The sequence below is a fragment of the Pogona vitticeps genome, chromosome 2 (assembly GCF_051106095.1).
Source record: "Pogona vitticeps strain Pit_001003342236 chromosome 2, PviZW2.1, whole genome shotgun sequence".
Taxonomy (NCBI): Eukaryota; Metazoa; Chordata; class Lepidosauria; order Squamata; family Agamidae; genus Pogona; species Pogona vitticeps.
In genome coordinates, this window is record NC_135784.1 from 72011897 (window position 1) to 72030919 (window position 19023).

Below are 19023 nucleotides of genomic sequence, written 5' to 3' on the forward strand. Positions count from 1 at the left end.
GTTGCAAGTGGCTGGAGTGGTATTTGTTGTTGTTTAGTCGTTTAGTCGTGTCCGACTCTTCATGACCCCATGGACCAGAGCACGCCAGGCTCTCCTGTCTTCCACTGCCTCCCGGAGTTGGGTCAAATTCATGTTGGTTGCTTTGATGACACTGTCCAGTCATCTCATCCTCTGTCATCCCCTTCTCCTCCTGCCTTCACACTTTCCCAACATCAGGGTCTTTTCCAGGAAATCTTCTCTTCTCATGAGATGGCCAAAGTATTGGAGCCTCAGTTTCAGGATCTGTCCTTCAAGTGAGCATTCAGGGTTGATTTCCTTTAGAATAGATAGGTTTGTTCTCCTTGCAGTCCAGGGGACCTCTCAAGAGTCTCCTCCAGCACCAAAATTCAAAAGCATCAGTTCTTTGGCGGTCAGCCTTCTTTATGGTGCAGCTCTCACTTCCATACATCACTACAGGAAAAACCATAGCTTTGACTATGCGGACTTTTGTCGGCAAGGTGATGTCTCTGCTTTTTAATATGCTATCGAGGTTTGTCATCGCTTTCCTCCCAAAAAGCAGGCATGGAGTGGGATAGCAGAACCCAAATATGCAGATTAGTAACTTCCCATAATACACAGCCAGGATTTTCCCACTCACCTGAGGAATACCTGGCATAAGTTTTAGATTGGTATAATGCAACTGTTAATTTGTTTCCCAGTTGTGTGTAGTTAATACAAGGCCCATGTGCTTTTGGCTGGTGTGCGAGTCTGCTGCACAAGTCCCTTTGCCATGAACTCATTAGGTGGCCCTGAATGAACTCTCCCCTTCTCTCTCTCAGCCTCACTGTGACCATCTGCAATATGGAATACAACAGTTCTGTAGGATTGTTACATGATTACAACTAGAGAAAGTATACAAAATACTGAAAGTGATATACAAGTGTTCTAAGTGTTCTAAGTGGAAGCTAGATACAGTACTGTATTCAGACAGAGGAGTGGTGGGGGTTGCACTGGGTTAAGGCTGGGTATTAACTAGCTCCCTCTTTCCCTCTTGCAAAGAGGGAGCTAATTATGTTATTAGTGGAGCAAATTGTGGAGCCGTTTCTTGGGAGTGGAAGATGCTGCTTTATTTCAAACAATCCTGGCTCTGAATTCAAGTTCTGCCACCAGAAATAGGAGATATTGGCTGGGGGATTTCCTCCCCACAGAGAACTAAGGTAGGCTGGCGTGTGTGGGAAAGAGAGAGAGTGTGTTTTTACAATTAAATCAGTGTAATAAGGAGAAGACCTCCAAAAGAATAATGGTTCTGTTTGAAGAGAACTATCTGAGAGTCAGGGATTAGTGCTAAGGAGTCTCAGAGGGCTTACAGGGTTTCTGACAAGATAGAAGTGGAGCGAGGTCTAACTGGCTGTGCTGCATGGGTAAAGCCATGTGGTTAATGCTTGCAAACCAATAAACTACCATTTTTGCATAAAATCATTCCTGTAACTACAATTTTCTGTAGCTTCGCTTCAGGGGGTAAAGTACAGATTTTCCAAAGAGATGAGCTGCTTTCCTCAAAGAGACACAAATAATTCAGCTTTAGATATTCAGGGTAGTTTCTGGTCTGGGATCTCCCCTTCCTCTTCCCCAGCTGCCAGTTACTGGAAGGGAAGGGGATTCCAGAAAAGCAGCAATAGTCATAAGAGCATCTGTATCTGGTGTACAGATATGTATGCCTTTGTACCTGGCTTGAAAATCAGCAGCCTGATGGCTGTCCCCCACCTCTATTTAAAAGAATTGCTGTTTATTAGAACATCTGGCTTGATCCAGCCTCAGTATCACGTAAACAGAATAAAGAAGGGCAGTGAGCATGGTTGCAGTGTAGGAACTGCCCTGTTTCTCATTTCATCCCCTCTTCCTAGTCCCATAAAAATTTAATAGAGTGTGAAATTGGCAAGATGAGGTTGTAAGCAGCTTCCATTCTCATCAGTTTAATTTCCAAAAGAAACTTTCAGGGGGGAGGTTCCTTTTATGTACGGAAAAGGGCAATGATGTGCATCATTCAAAGGAAAATCATATTTTAAGGAAAAGGAAATGCTTCATATGGTATGGTATTCCAACTTAAATTAGCTTTTTTCTTTTCCAGAGACTGCGCAAATGCATGGGTGATTAAATAGATACTCAGACATTCTTCACAGTGCTGGAGATGGACAAGTTGATCTAGGGAGGGCAATGGGTAGGAATAGATCATTAAGACTTGGAAACATTATTTTGGGATTCAGGAGGTTGAAATCCAAAAATACAACTTTTACAAGCCCCCTGTATACAGTAATTCATCAGCAGTGGTTTCACAGATGTAACTTAACAGGCGCCTATGGCTGCTTATTTGTTTTCTTATTATTTAGACCCCAGTTTCCTATTAAAAATTCAAACTGAAAAGATCTTCCATTGCAGATGTCTCAGAAATATTTATTACAGTGCATTAAGATACTAAATTAAAACCATCAAAGGAATAGATAGCCTCTCAATGATATTTTGACGACAACATCCTCAGTAAAGCAATTATACTTAATATCTTATTTTGCTAAATAATCCCTCTTACCGGAGGCTGCAGTTTTTTAGCTGTTGACCTGGTGCTCAGTTTGATTTACTTCTAAGTAGACAGATATAGGATGCATGTCTCATTTTATGACACTTAAACCAAGGGTCTCTACCATTAGTCAGATTGGGGCAATTCCTGGCAGATATTGAGGAGAATAGCCAAAAAAAACACTGAAGGACACAGTTCAGTGTGCCACGTGGTCAGCCTTGCACCCAGTATGTGAGGCTTCTGCCTTTGGGTACACAAGAGTACACTGACTGCCAGCATTGGAGTAAAATTCAGGCCAGTTAGCTTCAGTATATAGAATTATGGGGAGAGTTTTTCTCCTCATTTGCTAAACAAATGAAATATTGTGGGCTGTTGCTAGTGCAGACTTCTGCATGCACACTCTTGAAGTATGTTCAAGGGGGCTTACTCTCAGGTGAATGTATATAGGATTGTAGCCTGGATGCTTAAAATAGACAGTGCCAGTCTCAAGGCTGTACTTGAGCTTCATTCAAGTACTGCTTGAAAGATATAAGAAGAAAGATCCTATCAAACAAGTTTTACCACAGATCATTGAGAGGCACTTTTAAAAATGCATGTAAATCCATGCATGCTGTCAGTGATATGACTAAAGACGTTTCAACTTAATAGAGCTAATTAATATCCAAGGAAAGACAGAACTTGAGAATGCTTGACCATGATCTTAAGTGGCTTCATCTTGTTGCATAATATCTATTTATTTACCCTTATTTCTCAAAAAAAAAAAATTAAGCTCAAGGCAGCTTACATGCCCATTATACTTTCAAAAATTACAATCTTATTAGTACTGTACAAGAATAATACTTTGACAATTATTTTGAAGCAGCAGAATGTATTTATTTCATGTATTTATTCAAATATTGGCCAGATGTTTGTATCTTCTATCACAGCAGCTCTCCAAGGACCTTATGATAAAATTAATGCACAATAACTATTTAAATGCTAGGATCTATTCAATATTTTTATCACATCAGATATTGCATTGAATTTCTTCATTAAAATTAGTTTGTCTCTATTCACAACAAAAAATAAGGGGCCCAATTCAGATTTAAAGTGCAGTGTATTTGTATAGTGGCAGGAGAGAAAGGCGTCTCAGTGTGTGAATGAACACCTGTTTATGCGTCAGGGCTTCACAACATTAGGAATCCCTGATTGTGGGCATGTCCTGATCATACGAAAAGCAACTGTGGTAAACACACCAGCCCTCTTCTGATATGATTTTCCAGGGTTCTTGCTTGAATGGAGAGCTTACTCATGAGCAGGAGCCCCTGCTCTCCAGACATGTCACATCCCACAAAGCAAACATGCACAGGAGAGAACTAGGCAGGCTCTTTCTTCTAGCCATGCAGGAGAAAACATGGTAAGAACAATTGATCAGTGTTCTGGATACTAAAGGGTGTCATAGCCTTGGCTAAAGGTCCATCCCCTCTCTTGCTTCAAGACAGTTAGCCTTCAACGAAGAGTCACAAGCAGGAGAACAGGAACAACCCAGACCCAAGTTTTTGTTAATTGCTGCATAAAGCAATGTATATACTATTTAATTGTAATATTTTAGTTTCATATATTAGCTTTTTGAAAAGTTTAGTAAGTATGTGACACACAGATGTTAAGGGTGAATATGCTCTAAATGGTACTTTCATTGGTTGTTGTGGGTTTTTCGGGCTCTTTGGCCGAAAACCCACAACAACCATTAGATCCTGGCCGTGAAAGCCTTCGCGGGTACTTTCATTGTTTATTGATAGGGCGTGGCATAATGGTCCATGAGAAATCCAACATAAATGAAGAATTTACCCATATAGGATCTGTGTATTCATTACTCTTCTTTCTGAATACATAGAAAACTGGCATTACAATAGTAAAAATAATAATGTGCTGTCAAGTTGATTCCAAAAGTGACCCTTTTCACAGTTTTCTAGCTAAAGATTACTCAGAAGTAGTTTACTATTCACTTCTTCCTGGGGTGCCCTGGGATTGTGCAGCTTGCTTAAGGCTACACAGGCCTAAAGTTCTTCTCCAAGAGGGCACAGTAGGCAATCAAACTCCTAACACCTAACTCACTGAACTTTCCTGCCAGCATAATAATTCCATGCTGTAAAGTTGCTAATTAGGGCAACCTCATTTCACAGCTTTTTAGGCAGCTAGAGAATGCAAGTTGTTTACCAATCCCTTCTTCTGGGGGAACCCTTGCCCAAGGCTAAATAGGCTGGCTCTTCTCCCAGGAAGCACAGTGGGGAATCGAACTCCCAAACGTGTGGTTCCGCAGCCAGATGCCTAACTCACTGAGCTATCCAGCCGGCATACAGTGCACAGAGATTAATCAAATATTAATCCCATGTAGTCTAAACCCATTAAACCTAAGGTGGTATAAGTCAGTCATTAATAACAAGCTTCATTTTTTCATCAGGTCTGCTCTAAATAGGACATTGGACATCCATAATATTGGATTTAGTCTAATAACTATCTCTGGGCCTAGAATTTACCTGATTTCTGCTGATGGTTCCATTGGAAAATGAGGAGATTTAACTTTATCCTATTATGTTAACTCACTCTTCTGCTTGGCAAGACTTTCACATCCTCATTGTGGCAGCGCTTGTTCCTTGGATCAATAAAAATACCGTGAAGGATGTGCCATTAAAGTATAATGGAAAACTGTGATTGGCAGAAGCTATTGCTGCATTCTGTGTCAGGATTCTGACAGGTCCCTCATTGACCAGCAGGCTTATTGAAAATGATTACAGTTTAGCAGATGATCTATCAAGGAAGGTGTTGCTATGCCACTGTCAGAGCAGTGCTATGAATCTTACACCTTGTCATATATAATGTAGATAAAGAAAGTAATAAAAGCTGTTAATGAATAGGGCAACTCACAGCACTCTGAGAAGGAAGGTAAGAATGCTCCATAATATTCAAGGTGTAGCAACTGATATGACAAAACAGTCATAAAAATGGAAGGGGAATTGATTCTCTACGTGGAACTGAATCATCCTTTCAAAACTAATAGAGCCCCTCTCCTTTTCTAGCTTTCATTCATGAACAGGAACATTTGAACTCTGGAGCGGCTGAGGCTTTTCTATGTCCAGAACTCAAAATTACCTTTGATTGCTGCACAATTCCTGTGTATAATGCCCTGTCCTGATCCCCTGCCTATGAGTTCCTTTTGCTCTCCAAGTTTCACCCATTCCTTGCTGTTGTTCCCAAAGTTTCTGTTGCAGAGCTTTGAATTTCTGGTAGAATTCCACAGAGGAGAATAGCTTCAAGTACACCAATTCCAAACCAGACACCAGATTGTCCCTTACATAAAGGGACATGGGGGCACTGTGGGTTAAACTGCAGAAGCCTCTGTGCTGCAAGGTCAGAAGACCAGCAGTTGTAGGATCGAATCCACGTGACAGAATGAGCTCCTGCCCCTTGTTCCAGCTTCTGGCAGCCTAGCAATTCAAAGGCATGTAAATGCGAGTAGATCAATAGGTACCACCTCAGTGGGAAGGTAATGGCGTTCCGTGTCTAGTCGTGCTGGCCACGTGACCACAGAAACTGTCTTCGGACAAACGCTAGCTCTATGGATAAGCACCGCGCCCTAGAGTCGGACATAACTGGACTAAATGGGGAACCTTTACCTTTACCTTACACCAGATTCCACCCCTTTCTCTTTAACTGGCACTTGAAGTCTCAATAACTCACTCTGAGACATTTGTAGGAGAAAGAATAAAAATGTTTCCTCACTTAACAGTTGTGAACAAATGAACTGCAAACTGCCACCAGCCAAGGAAAGAGAAGGAAAAAAAATACTCAGCAGAGAGGCAGGGCTCTCTTTGAATTCAAAGGCTGAAAGGAATGATTGGTTAGTGCTGGATAGACAGACAACAACTCCAGTCCCTCCCAGTCACACAAACCACAGACAGCACACAAGGTTGCAAACAAAGCTCCAACAGTTTCATCCATTCTGGGAATTGTAGTCCAAAAAACACAAACCTGCACACCTGTACACATGGCCCTCTCTATGGTGTTGGTCTCCACTCCCATCCACCCGGTTCAGCACAATGTGCAAGAAAACAACATCTAAAAGGACCACACCCAATCCCTCTCATCAAGGTCCAGCCTCTATTTCTCCCACACAAAGAATAACTGCTCCATCTCTTTGAGCAGAGGAGAGGCTGTAATTCTTTATGACATTTTAAAAAATTAAAATATTTCTAATTCATCCTATTTCATCAGATCTTAGGGCATGGTACAAGAAGGAAAGTCACATAAGATGAAACTAATGCTAAATACTTTAAAACAGTTTAAATGTTTCACAGCCGTTAGTCATTTAAAAAAAGATAAAAACAGAGGATTGAAGATGAAGCCATAATCTCGCTCTAGTTGCCCAATGCTCAACTAAACAGCCCAGTTTTAACTTGGTGGCAAGATAAGAACAATGGACGGCAGACAGGTTTCCTAAGGGGAAGACATTCTCTAACCCAGGCCGTGTAGCTGAGAAAGCCCTCCCCTGAATCTTCACATGAGGTATCACTCTCAGAAGGGTTTCTTCAGAAGATTGTAATGATCAGGCAAGAATAGGTAAGGAGGAGCATTTAGGGCCTTTCAGTTACTCTCCATACCTGGAACTCAGGCGGGAAGCATACTGGCAGCCAGTCCAATTCTTTCAGAAAAGTGTCATGTAGGTACCAAAGGGTGTTCTTGCCAGCCGTCTAATTAGAGTGGAAAGCATATTAACGTTGGAGAGAGGTGACTGAGGTAGTCTCTCAGATCTGAAAGGTTTCCCATGCTCAAGACTTAACACAAAGCAAACTAATTTGTATGCACCCATAGGTGAGAATAATGCCTACTATGATTTTCAGGCATACCAATTAGGACTAATTAAGGATTTATTATTAGTATTATTCTAATCACGTGAGGTGTGTTTTTGCCCTGAAGCATCCAAAATCCGTCAGACTGACAAGCCCAAATGTGGAACGGTTAAAGGCCGCCTCTGCTCATAGAACTGTGTATGCAAATAATACTGGCCCAGCCTGTAATGATGGTCATCTGATCCACGTGTGGCTTCAGCGTGTAGAAGGTATATGCTGTGGGATACTGGAGCAAACATTGGCTTTGCCCTCTTCCCAGCTCTGTGTGGAGATCTTAGGATTAACCAAGTTTAAATGAATTGTTTCTGCCTATTATTCATCACGAGAAAAGGAGCTGGCATACTCACTGCATGCGGGGTCTCTGTGTGCACATGGGCATTTATTGTGCAGGTTTTATATACAGTGTGTCACACCATGCAATACATATGGGCTATGCGTGAACTGGATCCATGTGTTCTATTTGGTAAACCTGTGGTGGGGAACCTATTGCCCTTTAGGTGTTGTTAGATGGCCAACTGGCACTGTCTCTCACTGTTGGCTAAGGCAGTGGTTCCCAGGCTTGGATAACTCAGGTGCTTTTAGACCGCAACTCCCAGAAACCAGAGCTAGAACAGGTATCAGTGAAAGCTTCTGGGACTTGCAGTCCAAGAACACCTGATTTGCCCAAACTTGGGAACTACTGTACTGGATTAGGACATTGGCTATGCTTGCTGGCTATGGCTAATGATGGTTGCAGCATGCTATTGCAGTTCAATCTCTGATGAGCCAGGCATTCCACACCCTTCTTACAAGCAGGCGTGTTTAACCAAGAACAAAATCTCACAATTTTGTTCTTGCTTACAAAGTGAAATGTGGGGGGGGGGGGGAATCTTGGAGCAAGATCTCAGTGAGTTGTGTGTATGTGTGTGTGTGTGTGTTTTTAACGGCAGTATTTCTTGACATTTCCATACATATTTCACACAGGAACTAAAAGAATGTGTGGAATTCAGATCTTTTTAGCACTAGATGGCATAACTCATGCCAAAGATGCCGGCTTGGTGTTTTGTGCCAAATAGGACAAATTAGATCTAACAGTAATTAGATCTGTGGAAAGGGGGGGAAGTTTTTTGCTGTTACGAAAATGTGAGCGTGCTGTTTTTACTGAGATTGAGATGAATAACTGCAGAATAGGAAGTTTCTTCACTAATATTGCAAAATTCTATCATGGGTCTCCCAAAAATGTCATTACCAGTGATGTGTAACACACACACACACACACACACACACACACACACACGCACACACACACACACACACACACACGCACACACACACACACACACACACACACACACACACACACACAGAGCATTTTGTTTCTTTCAATAGAGGTAGCAAACAGTTGTGTCCTACGTAGGATACACTTCTAGCTAGGTTGGCTGAAAAATTGTGTCTTTGAAAGCAGCAGTCCACTTGTTTTGTGGGCAGGAAACTCCTCTGCATTTTGGACATATCTTACCAAAGTGTTGTTGTTTACTCGTTAAGTCATTAAGTCGTGTCCGACTCTTCATGACCCCATGGACCAGAGCATGCCAGGCCCTCCTGTCTTCCACTGCCTCCCGGAAGGGAGAGTATATCCCTTTTAATTTGATATTCAGTGGTTAATCGATGGGAGATTCGCCAAGAACAATAAAAGAGAGTATTTGTTACATCCCCGGTCTGCATATAATGCCTTTCATTACTTTCATGCTTTTATGTAGAAAGGTGTACATGTATCTATGTATAAAAGTACTATCACTATAAATTACTTCAACAGTCTGCCCTCTTTTTGTACACTGCAGTGAATATAGATCCCAGAATATATTTACATCATTGCAGATGTATTACTTTTTGAAACTACTGGCTTGTATTTCCTTTGATCTAAAAGTGCCACGGAAAAAAAAGGATGCCCCCCTCCCAACCCCATTGATGCATTTCCTTTTATCGGAAATTACCAGCAGGAGGTGGCCCCCTGCCAGAAATAGCCTTGTGCATGTTCTTTTGGTTTAGAAAATGATAGTCAATAGACTCCAATCAATTTAGAATTGTCCATATATTTCTTTGTCAGAGCTAAATGTTTTATAATATTATTTTGTGTTTCAAAGAATGTATCTAAGCATGCCTTTGAGAAAATCTTACTGAATGCTTTGGTATCAGGAGACAGGTATCTAGTTGTCTTGTGTGTTCCCAGGGGCATCTGTTGGGGCCACTGTGAGATACAGGAAGCTGGACCAGATGGGCCCTTGGCCTGATCCAGCAGGGCTCTTCTTATGTTCTTATGTAATCCTGCTGTGGCCTGCAACATGGTAAAAAAGTGAAACTGTGCATGGACAGCCTTACCAGTAGAAGGGCCCTAATTTTTAGGTAGAGATGCTTGTGCTAACTGGCACTGACATGTGGCAGGCTTCTTTTGGCGATCTTCTGTTGCTCAGGAATGCTAGATGTTCGGGTCATGACAGAGAGTGGAAGCCCTTGGGACTGATGGGATAAGTATCAGAAAAATAGTCTAGCACAGTGGTCCCCAACCTTGGGCCTCCAGATGTTCTTGGACTGCAACTCCCAGGAGCCTTCACCACCACCTCTGCTGGCCAGGATTTCTGGGAGTTGAAGTGCAAGAACATCTGGAGGCCCAAGGTTGGGAACCACTGGCCTAGCAGATGCTTCTCAAGACAGGAAAGGGTTTCTGTGAGCCAAGGCTGCTGCTGAAGGCTGACACATCTCACACGAGTCTTTAATGAGCCAGACAGCGGGCAGAACTCACCCCAGAGGAAGCAGCCAGCTGGTGGGCTGCAGGAGGGTGACACTGGTAGAGGGAAAGCCCTATTTCTTTTCCTTCGCTTTTTCATATATGGTGACAAAACGTCCTCACACAAAATGCAAGCCTAGCATGTAGGGGCCAATACCCAAGGTCTTTGGGCTCTGAGGGCAATTATGCCAATTCTGGCAAGCCCTCTGCTGCACAGCTGGTCACACAACAGATTGCACCATCCATTTGGCAAAGGGCACCGGGCAAAAGAGAACCTGCTGGAGCAGAGGGGATGCTAGGGCAGTTCTCCCTCCATAACTGAGTAACATAAGAGGATACTGTACTAGCTAAGATGTTGGAAAAATGGTTCTATCATTCACCACATTTTTGAGGGGCACGAGAAAAGCAAATATTGCTATGCTTTGAAAGATCAACAAAGCATATAGAAAGACTGCCGTTAAGCCTCATGTTTTCCAGTCTTTGAAATTACATTGAAATAGAAACATGACTTATAACTGGTTTTTGTCTTTAACCTGAACTTGTGTATACTGCAGCTGGCAACATCTCACCCATTCTGTGTCTGATTATAGAGCAAAACTATATGTGATCAATCCTTAGTCACAAATCTTTACCTTGACACACTGTTTGTTTGTTTGTTTGTTTATTGTTTAGTTGTTTTGAAAAATTCCCAGCGGCAGGAAGGCATGAGGCAGATTTTGTCTCTGGTACCTGAATTTGCACTGTCCAAAAGTCTGGTTCATTTCAACCTAATCTTTTCTAGTGGGGCTGTTCGGAGATACATTCTAGATTAGTTTCCCTGCCAGGCACCCTTCTGTCTAAAACATTTCTTCAGTATAAAGAAAGAGACTACAGAGGAAAGCGGCATCCTTTGGTAAAGGAAGTGGGTCAGATATTTCCTGTAATCGCCTTTCATGTTTATACAAAACCTACACTGGCTGAATCCTCTCCCCAGGCACTAGCCTGCTGTGCAGAAACTGTTGTCGCAGGAATTGTCATGAGCCAAAGGCTTTGATTTGATTACTTTGTTCCTAATTGCAAAGCTTTTGCGTTCTTTGAGGGAAACAGGCATATTATATCTGGTCAGTTTTTAATAGGGAGGCAGAGCTTTTCAGAGCAAAAGATAGAAGAGATGACAGAATGGGAGATTCTGGAAAATACAAGAATCCTGGGGGTATTAACATTCATACTGAATGCTTTCGGTTTCTGTTATCCCTGCAGCCATTGAAGGATGACTTGTGGTGGAAATTGGGCATCTGCAACTCAAGGTCCAAATTATAATAGCTACAATATGAGACCGATAAACACAGTAAAGGAAAAAAAACCCAGAAGCCATTAACTCATTTAAAATATTTCAGATAAAGAATCCTAAATATGATATTTGTAAACTGGTGCTCTCGTGGATATTAATAGAGGACTGAGTGGCCTGATCTTTGTACAAGACGGTCCGTCTTGATGTCATTAGAACCACTACTTTCTTAAGTGGTAAGAGATGGCTCAGGGTAAATGCACATGCCTTCATTCAACTCTGTATTTTGCATTCCATTATTTCATGATTGGCCATTTGGAGGAGAATATGGACTCTATTTGCAAATCTGATTGCCTAGGCAATTACCTCTGTTGGAATTTTGTTGACAGAAAAAGAACTAATTGCAAAGAATTTGCATTTTCCTTCTTGCCTAATTTGACCTTCAGTCATGTGAAAAGGCGGTGCCCACGCACATAGGTTTTTATATAGTAGTGCATCTAGGACCAAGATGCCAGTGGAGGCTTGCTTGCTGTGAATACTTCTTTGGGCAGAAGGATTTTCATTGGGACTTCTGTGGAAAAGAAAAGAAGCGAAATCCCCACATGCCAAAACTGGGGGGGAGGAGCTACCACAGGGGCTCTTCACAGCTTTTAAAGGGGACATAACATTTGAAGGATGTTCTTAACACCAACTCCCCAAAAACCCTAATTGGCATGGGGTTTTTAATGGCTCCTCCATTGTTTCTTTAATTTTCAAACAATTTTACCTGTGCCGGAACTTGGAATGCAAGATTACTTTCAGTATTGGTGAGTGTGGCGATCCCCCTTGTGGTCCCTTATTTCCCTGGGCTCCACAAAGGTAAACTCGCCCTTTTCTGCTGCCACCAGGTATTATCCTAATACTATTACAATTCCCACACATACACAGGAGCTGCTCATAGAACTTAGGAATCAGGGGTTTTCAATTAAATATTCTTTTATTATTGAACAAAATATAAGAAGAATCAAATATAACTGTTTCATGTGTTCATGTATAATAGATCAGGTGTTCAATCACTTGTATTCAATACTATTGTAGGTTTTCAACCAATATTCTTCATGTTATGCTTATGGGTTCATTCCTGCTTGTTCAATATGTTTTTTCTTTCAGTTCCCTTTCTTAACCCCTTTTTATCTACTCCTAAATCCTAGCACTCTCTCCACATCTTCTTGTCCCTACTTCTCTCTATCCCTATCTCGTTCCAACTGCCCTGAACTGTCTCTTCTCACTCTCTAACTGTCATTCTGACTCCGCCCCTCCTGCTCTATCCTCTGATTGACATGCAGGAATGACATCATATTTTGGGTTCCGCTACAGTGAGTTGCTAAACAGCATTACAGTGGGGTCTCTACTTAAGAACGTCCCTACTTAAGAACAATCCAACTTAAGAACAGCTCCATTTGCTAAATTTTGCTTCTACTTGAGAACAGAAATCCAAGATAAGAACAGGAAAAAAAAACCTTTCCTGCTCTTTTTTTAACCTTAGGTCATCTTAGGTTAAAAAAATTTCTCCCCCTAGTGGTAGAGTACGTATTAACCAGCTTTGCATTAGTTCCTATGGGAACTAATGCTTCAATGTACGAACGCACCTCTACATAACAAAAAAACAGCCAGAACAGATTAATTGGTTTTCAGTCCATTCCTATGGGAAATTTTGCTTCAACTTAAGAATGTTTCAACTTAAGAACACCATTCCAAAACCAATTAAGTTCTTAAGTAGAGGTTGCACTGTAGTTTCTATGGACGGAAAAGAGCAGATACGGATTAAATGGTTTTCAGTGCATTCCTATGGGAAATGCAGATTCAACATAAGAACTTTTCAACTTGAGAACCGCCTTCCAATACGGATTAAGTTCTTAAGTAGAGACCCCACTGTAATCAGAATATTTGCTCACCTCTGGTACTATATGTGGTTCATCTTTCTTGGCTAGAAACCATTTTGATCTACTTCCATCTTAACTAAGTTAAACAAGTAATAAAGCTAACTGACAGGCATTAGTATGCATATATTATATGATACTGTTAAGATTATGTAAAAATATCAACAAGAAAAAAACACACAACCTGAGAGCTCTACATGTATCCTCTGTTCCCCCTATTCTAAACATTTCCTCCCCACTCAGAAAGGCCCTTTGTGCCCTCTAGGAAGCCTGGGAGTCAATGTTGCCAAGATTTGGGAAGCCCCCTAGCATCTCTGCTCCCAGGTCCTCAAATTTATTTGTGGATTTTTTATTTTGTTTTTTTAAAGTCTTTTGAAAAGAACAATATTTTGAAGGTGGGTGGGTCAGGCATAGGGACAGGTTGAGATATGGGTGAGTGCAGCCCCCGAAGGTTGTCCTGTTCCACTTTAAAACCAAGAAAAAACAGAGTGTCATGGAGGAATGGGAAATGAATGTCATTGCCTCATTCTGAAAATAAATATTGTTGTGTCATGAATGTGATAGAAGAGCAAATGTGTTATTTAGATACCTCCATGACTTAATGAGATAACACAAATTGCTGACTCCAGTGGCAATGCATTACATGAGCGAGGAAATTGGCCACTGTAAAGTTTCCAATATTCTTACCTAAAACACTTTTATTTTGCTTCAAATATTTTCGTACATGTGTGGGTATTAAGGAATAATATCAAAAAGGGGCAAGCTAGTTCCTATCCTAACTTCCATAGTTAGAAATGTGTTTTTTAATTGCATTTACTGTATTTTTTGCTCCATAAGACACACCTGACCTTAAGACGCACCTAATTTTTAGAGGAGGAACACAGGAAAAAAATATTCTGAACCAAATAGTGTAATAAAATATTTAATAGACTATAACAGAATAACATTTGACTCATGTAAAGTGAACAGCAGTCAACAGTGGCATTAAGAACCATTACCACTGTCATTAACAAATGGAGAGACTTGAAGGTTTGTGTACTCTAGTTTATGTCCCATAAATTTGTGTACCATAAATTTAAGTCAAGGATTGTGGGAGGAACACCCAGCCCCTGATGGGGGTCCCATGGGGCACCCCAAAACCCTGAGGAGCTCTCTTGGCCTCTAGCGGGACTGGGGCTGTGCAGCCCTGCTCTAATCAGGAGGTGCAGCCTTGAGAGCGGGAGGGCACAGAAGGGGGCAGGAGGTGCAGGGGCCACTCCAACTCATACCTGGCAGGGGAGATACCATGATCATGAAAGTGGTTTTCTCAGGCTGAGGCTCATCCATTGCACTTCAGGTGTGCTGATTTCTGTGATTTCCCCAAATGTGGGAAAATCAAGTGCCTAATTTATGGTAGTGGGGAACTGCGTTTGTGGTTTCCCCTAGTCTTTTTAGAATCACTCTTTCCCCTTTGGTCCTTGGCTGTTTTCACTGCCCTCTGCCATTTAAATTTGCTGCCATAGGCCTGTTGGCCGTGCTGGTTTTCCAGGTGGGCTCCAGGAGGCAGATCCTGGAAAGCCAGCAGTGTAGATGGCAGAGTGGTGAGGTCTAATGTGACTGCCACAGCAAGCAGCCTCTGGTGCCAATTCAGAGGCCTCCCAGCAATGTCGATCTTAAAGGGACATTCTCAACCCCCATCATTCTGGTGGCACACTTCATTTGTGCCCCATAAAATAAAGAAATGGCGCCCCCAAGTTTTCAGTTCATGTCTGTCTGCTTCCTTTGCATTAACAACTTATTTCTACTGCACCAGTCACTTCTTAAAAGCTTTGTCGTCAGATGTTACCTGTTTGACAGCACAGCAACAGCTGCTGTGGATTAGATTATCAATTGGCCATCATTGTGCAGAAAACTGAGCTTGATTTGAGACAGGAGATGACTTTGATGGCTGGTGATTTCATCCATCTGTGACAACAATTTTAGGATATTTAGCTTTACAGCCCAGTGCCAACGCAGAGACATGGATATGTTTCACAACTTACCCTTTGCTCATTCAAGTAGGATAATTTAATAACCAGTGGGTGTGAAGCACCAGGAACTGCCAAGTCACAGGAGGCTCCTCCACGCTGCCTTGCTTTGAGCTGAACAAGAATATGAACATAAGAAATGTCTGTAGGATCAGACCAAAGACTAAACCTGTCCTGCATTCTGTTCGTACAGTGGCCAGCCACATGGGTATAGGAAGCCTGCAAGACATGGATACAGTGGCATCCCATATGCCTCCCAGCAACTGCTCTAAAGAGGCATACTGCTTCTCATACTAGAGGTTACTGTCATAACTGGTGGTCATTGATAGCCTGATCTGAATTTGTCTGATCCCCCTTGAATGCCATCTGTAGGATGTTTACGCATCTTTATATTTTGAAAGTCAGCAACTGAAATCCTGTTGCTTAGCGTAGTAACTTGCAACTACAGTATACCCATTGAATCCATGGGGATTCAATGAGTCAACTCCTCCATAAGTTCCATTGATTCAAATGGGCCTACTTCAGTTGCAACTTACTACACTGAAGTTAGTTGCAACCAGGATACGCATACTTGAATCAGTGGAACTTATGGAGGAGTTGACTCACCCAAACCTCAGTGCTCAGTGGGCCTACTGTAGTGCAACTTACTGTGCTAAGCAACAAGAGTTTTTCCTACAAAAAACTCTTGCTTTTTCAGCAGTTAGACCTACATTTTAAATAAAAGATTTTATTGATGTTGAAACTGTATGGTATTGATTTTGCTAAACTACTAACACATAATTGTTCTTGTTCTTCCTTTGAAGGAAAACCACACATTGGGGAGATCTTAGATACACTCTGCCATGAACTGACGGACTGTGAACTCGCCTTCTTGAAGCAACCTTCTTGAGAAAGCTCCAGGACACAACTTCTGGGCTAGCTCTTCGGTTATTTCCTGCTAAGCAGTTGTACCTCTGACTGTGGGTTGTAGCTATTGCCATTCTTAAAAGCTGCGACATACAAGCACAGGATGTCCTGTGCCCTAGGGAATTTGTCAAATTGAAAAGCTGGAAGACTGGAGACAGTTTCTGGAACTAGAAGATGCCATTTCATGCCAAGTCAGACAGATGGTCCATTGCAAAGCCGAGAATTGTCTGCTGTGACCAGCAGCACACTTTGAACACAGTTCTCTAGTTGGGAGGGTGCAGATCCTTCTCATCCTGTCTTAGGAGTCTGATTCAAGTAGAGAGGCCTGGAATGCAAGCCTCAGATTATCTGTCTCCTTACTCTGAGTCCTTAAATGATGCAGAGTACATCTGAGAAGCTCGGTCACTTATCTTTTGAGCAAAACATGCCCGGGAGATCACTTACTCATCCTAGGAATTATTCAATAAGTAGCACAGAAAGCCTCCATATTCTTCGTACCCGAAGTCTACTGATCTACTCTATGAAAAATATTGTGCTGCCCTGTAGAATGTTGTGTCCCTCATTAGAGTTGGAGATACTAATCGGCAATTTTTTAAGAGTAAAATAGTGTCTTGAGTGTCTCACTAGTGAGAAAAAGAAATGCTATCAACATAAAAAAGGGAAAATATGAATGTATTAAAAAACACCCAGGTTGCTTATACTTTGAATCAGTGGTAGGCACACTTTGAGTCCTTAAGGTTTAATTTTTCTTTCTGCTTGAATCTCAACATCCGCCTCCTGAAGTTGTGGAGGAAATGGCCTGGGAAGGGAGATTATATACTTAGGATTAAGGAAAGTAGATTCTGTTTGTTTTCTGTTGCAGGCCTGAGTTTATCATTATTTTTTACCCAGGTACACTCCTGGTTTTCTCCATTTTCAGCAGCCTGTTTCCAGTGAGAGGAGAGCATGGTTGTTGTGATGACTGGAAAAGTGAAAGCTTGACACCCTTTGTTGATGGACTACAAATGGACCAATCCATCTCCCAGTAGATTAACATCTACCTTCTGCTCCCATTGGAGAAGCTGAAGTCCAGTCCTCCTTAACTAGGAATCCCAGATTATAGTACCAGGAGCCATAAATGGTGGACAAACAGGCCCAGGTCAAAACAGGCACATACTGGAACCTGAGGAAATATCTATGGATTGTTTTTACCACCTGTAGTTGTGAGCGAATATATGTGCTGTAAACTACAAAAGCTGATATGATAAATGCACATGTGCTTATAAACATGTATCCTATTTAATTCTTGAGTTACTGTATGCTTGGATTTCTATTGAACTGGATATATTATTTTAAATTACAGGCCCTCTAAAATGTAGTCATGCTTCAGTAGTAATTTCTAACTGCTGTCTTGAGTTGTAACTTTTTCATTCCTGCATTAAACACTACCTTTATCTTTTGGACATAACTGCAGTGCATCTGTTGATCAGACTTTTACATGGAGGAAGGGCAGAATAGTAACGCAGTGTCTTTGTAGGTACAATTCAGAGACAGTGGAAGACATTTCCCCTGGGAAGGGGAGGGGCTGACGTTGTCTTGCTATGCATTAATTCTCTGCAGTATGACCTAAAGCAATTCTCACTTCTTCTTCTACCTCTGGCTGTGTGGCTGTCCACAGGCCCTGAATTGGTTGTCTCCTGACTCACTCTTTCCTGGATTAAACAGGTTATCCAGACTATCATCAGCACCCTTGCTGCAATTAGCTACGTACTTAATTATGGGATCCTGCAGTGCCATTTTCTTTATTTTCTAGTTGTCTGAGTACTTGCACAATTTAGATCTAACAAAAAAGAGTGTGTCTAGGGGGGTTAATAATGAGATGTTCTATTGAAACAAGGTTCAGAGAAAGCAATCAGGTGGAAGAAATTATGTAGGCAACTTTCTCATTTTGACTAGGTGGGATAGGGCGACAAATTCAATCAAGCTGTCGAATAAGAGCTGGTTGTGAAATCAACCAGACTAGAGATTTGGCTTTCTCAGAGAAAACCAATGAGTTTTTAAAATTCAATGCATCTTCTATAGTAAGAACTACCAGTATGATTCTGGCTACTAATTAAAAAGAAATTTCGACTGTTGAAGTTGTTTTATCACAGAAAATATATATATTTTTAATATATATATTTAAATGGGTGAACAAACTTGTGACAATTCAGTTTTGTATTGCTGTTGATATTGTGGTGACCTATGGTTTTAAACAATAAAGTTTGTTCAAAACTTCACAACTTGTGACAGCAAGAGATGAACAGGGGTCTTCTCTTGAGGATTTGTGTAAGCAGGTAGCCTCTTACAGGTCTTCTGTAGGACAAACTCACTGCTCTGATGCCACCCTTCCAAGTGCCTGGCTACCTTACAGCATTTGTTGAGATGGATGATGGGGCAATTGGGATGTACAGCCCACCATATACCATTTTAATTCAGATATACAACAGTCCTTCCAAAGAAGGCTTTTACTGAAGGCACACAGTTCTATGGAACTTCACAGTAGGTCCAGATACTGCGATCTTCAACTTTCAGAGCTACCTTGTCTTCCTGTTCCCTTCCTCACCCTTATCAGAGAAGAGAAGAATAGCTGGGCAATGCCTTTTATATGTGACGATTAGAACACCTTCAAATGAATTTGTCCAAAGAGAGAGGGGGGGGGTGTCTGGCAATCACTAAGGCAAGGGAAAAAGGCACAGGGCCTGT

General features: G+C 41.6%; 1 protein-coding gene and 1 non-coding gene across 5 annotated transcripts in view; both read left to right on the top strand.

Annotated features, from left to right (window-relative positions):
• Window positions 1–17746, top strand: part of EFCC1 (EF-hand and coiled-coil domain containing 1) — a 118860-nt gene extending 101114 nt beyond the window's left edge. For all 4 annotated transcript variants that reach the window (XM_072989698.2, XM_072989696.2, XM_072989697.2 and 1 more), the window contains one exon: window positions 16197–17746. In XM_072989698.2, the coding sequence (XP_072845799.2) occupies window positions 16197–16223 (27 nt within the window). In that variant the 3' untranslated portion in view covers window positions 16224–17746. The remainder of the gene's footprint in view (window positions 1–16196) is intronic.
• LOC140705039 (U1 spliceosomal RNA) lies at window positions 14648–14811 on the top strand. Its single transcript, XR_012084609.2, has one exon. It is a non-coding gene; the product is annotated as a U1 spliceosomal RNA (small nuclear RNA).
• Window positions 17747–19023: the final 1277 nt, after the last annotated feature.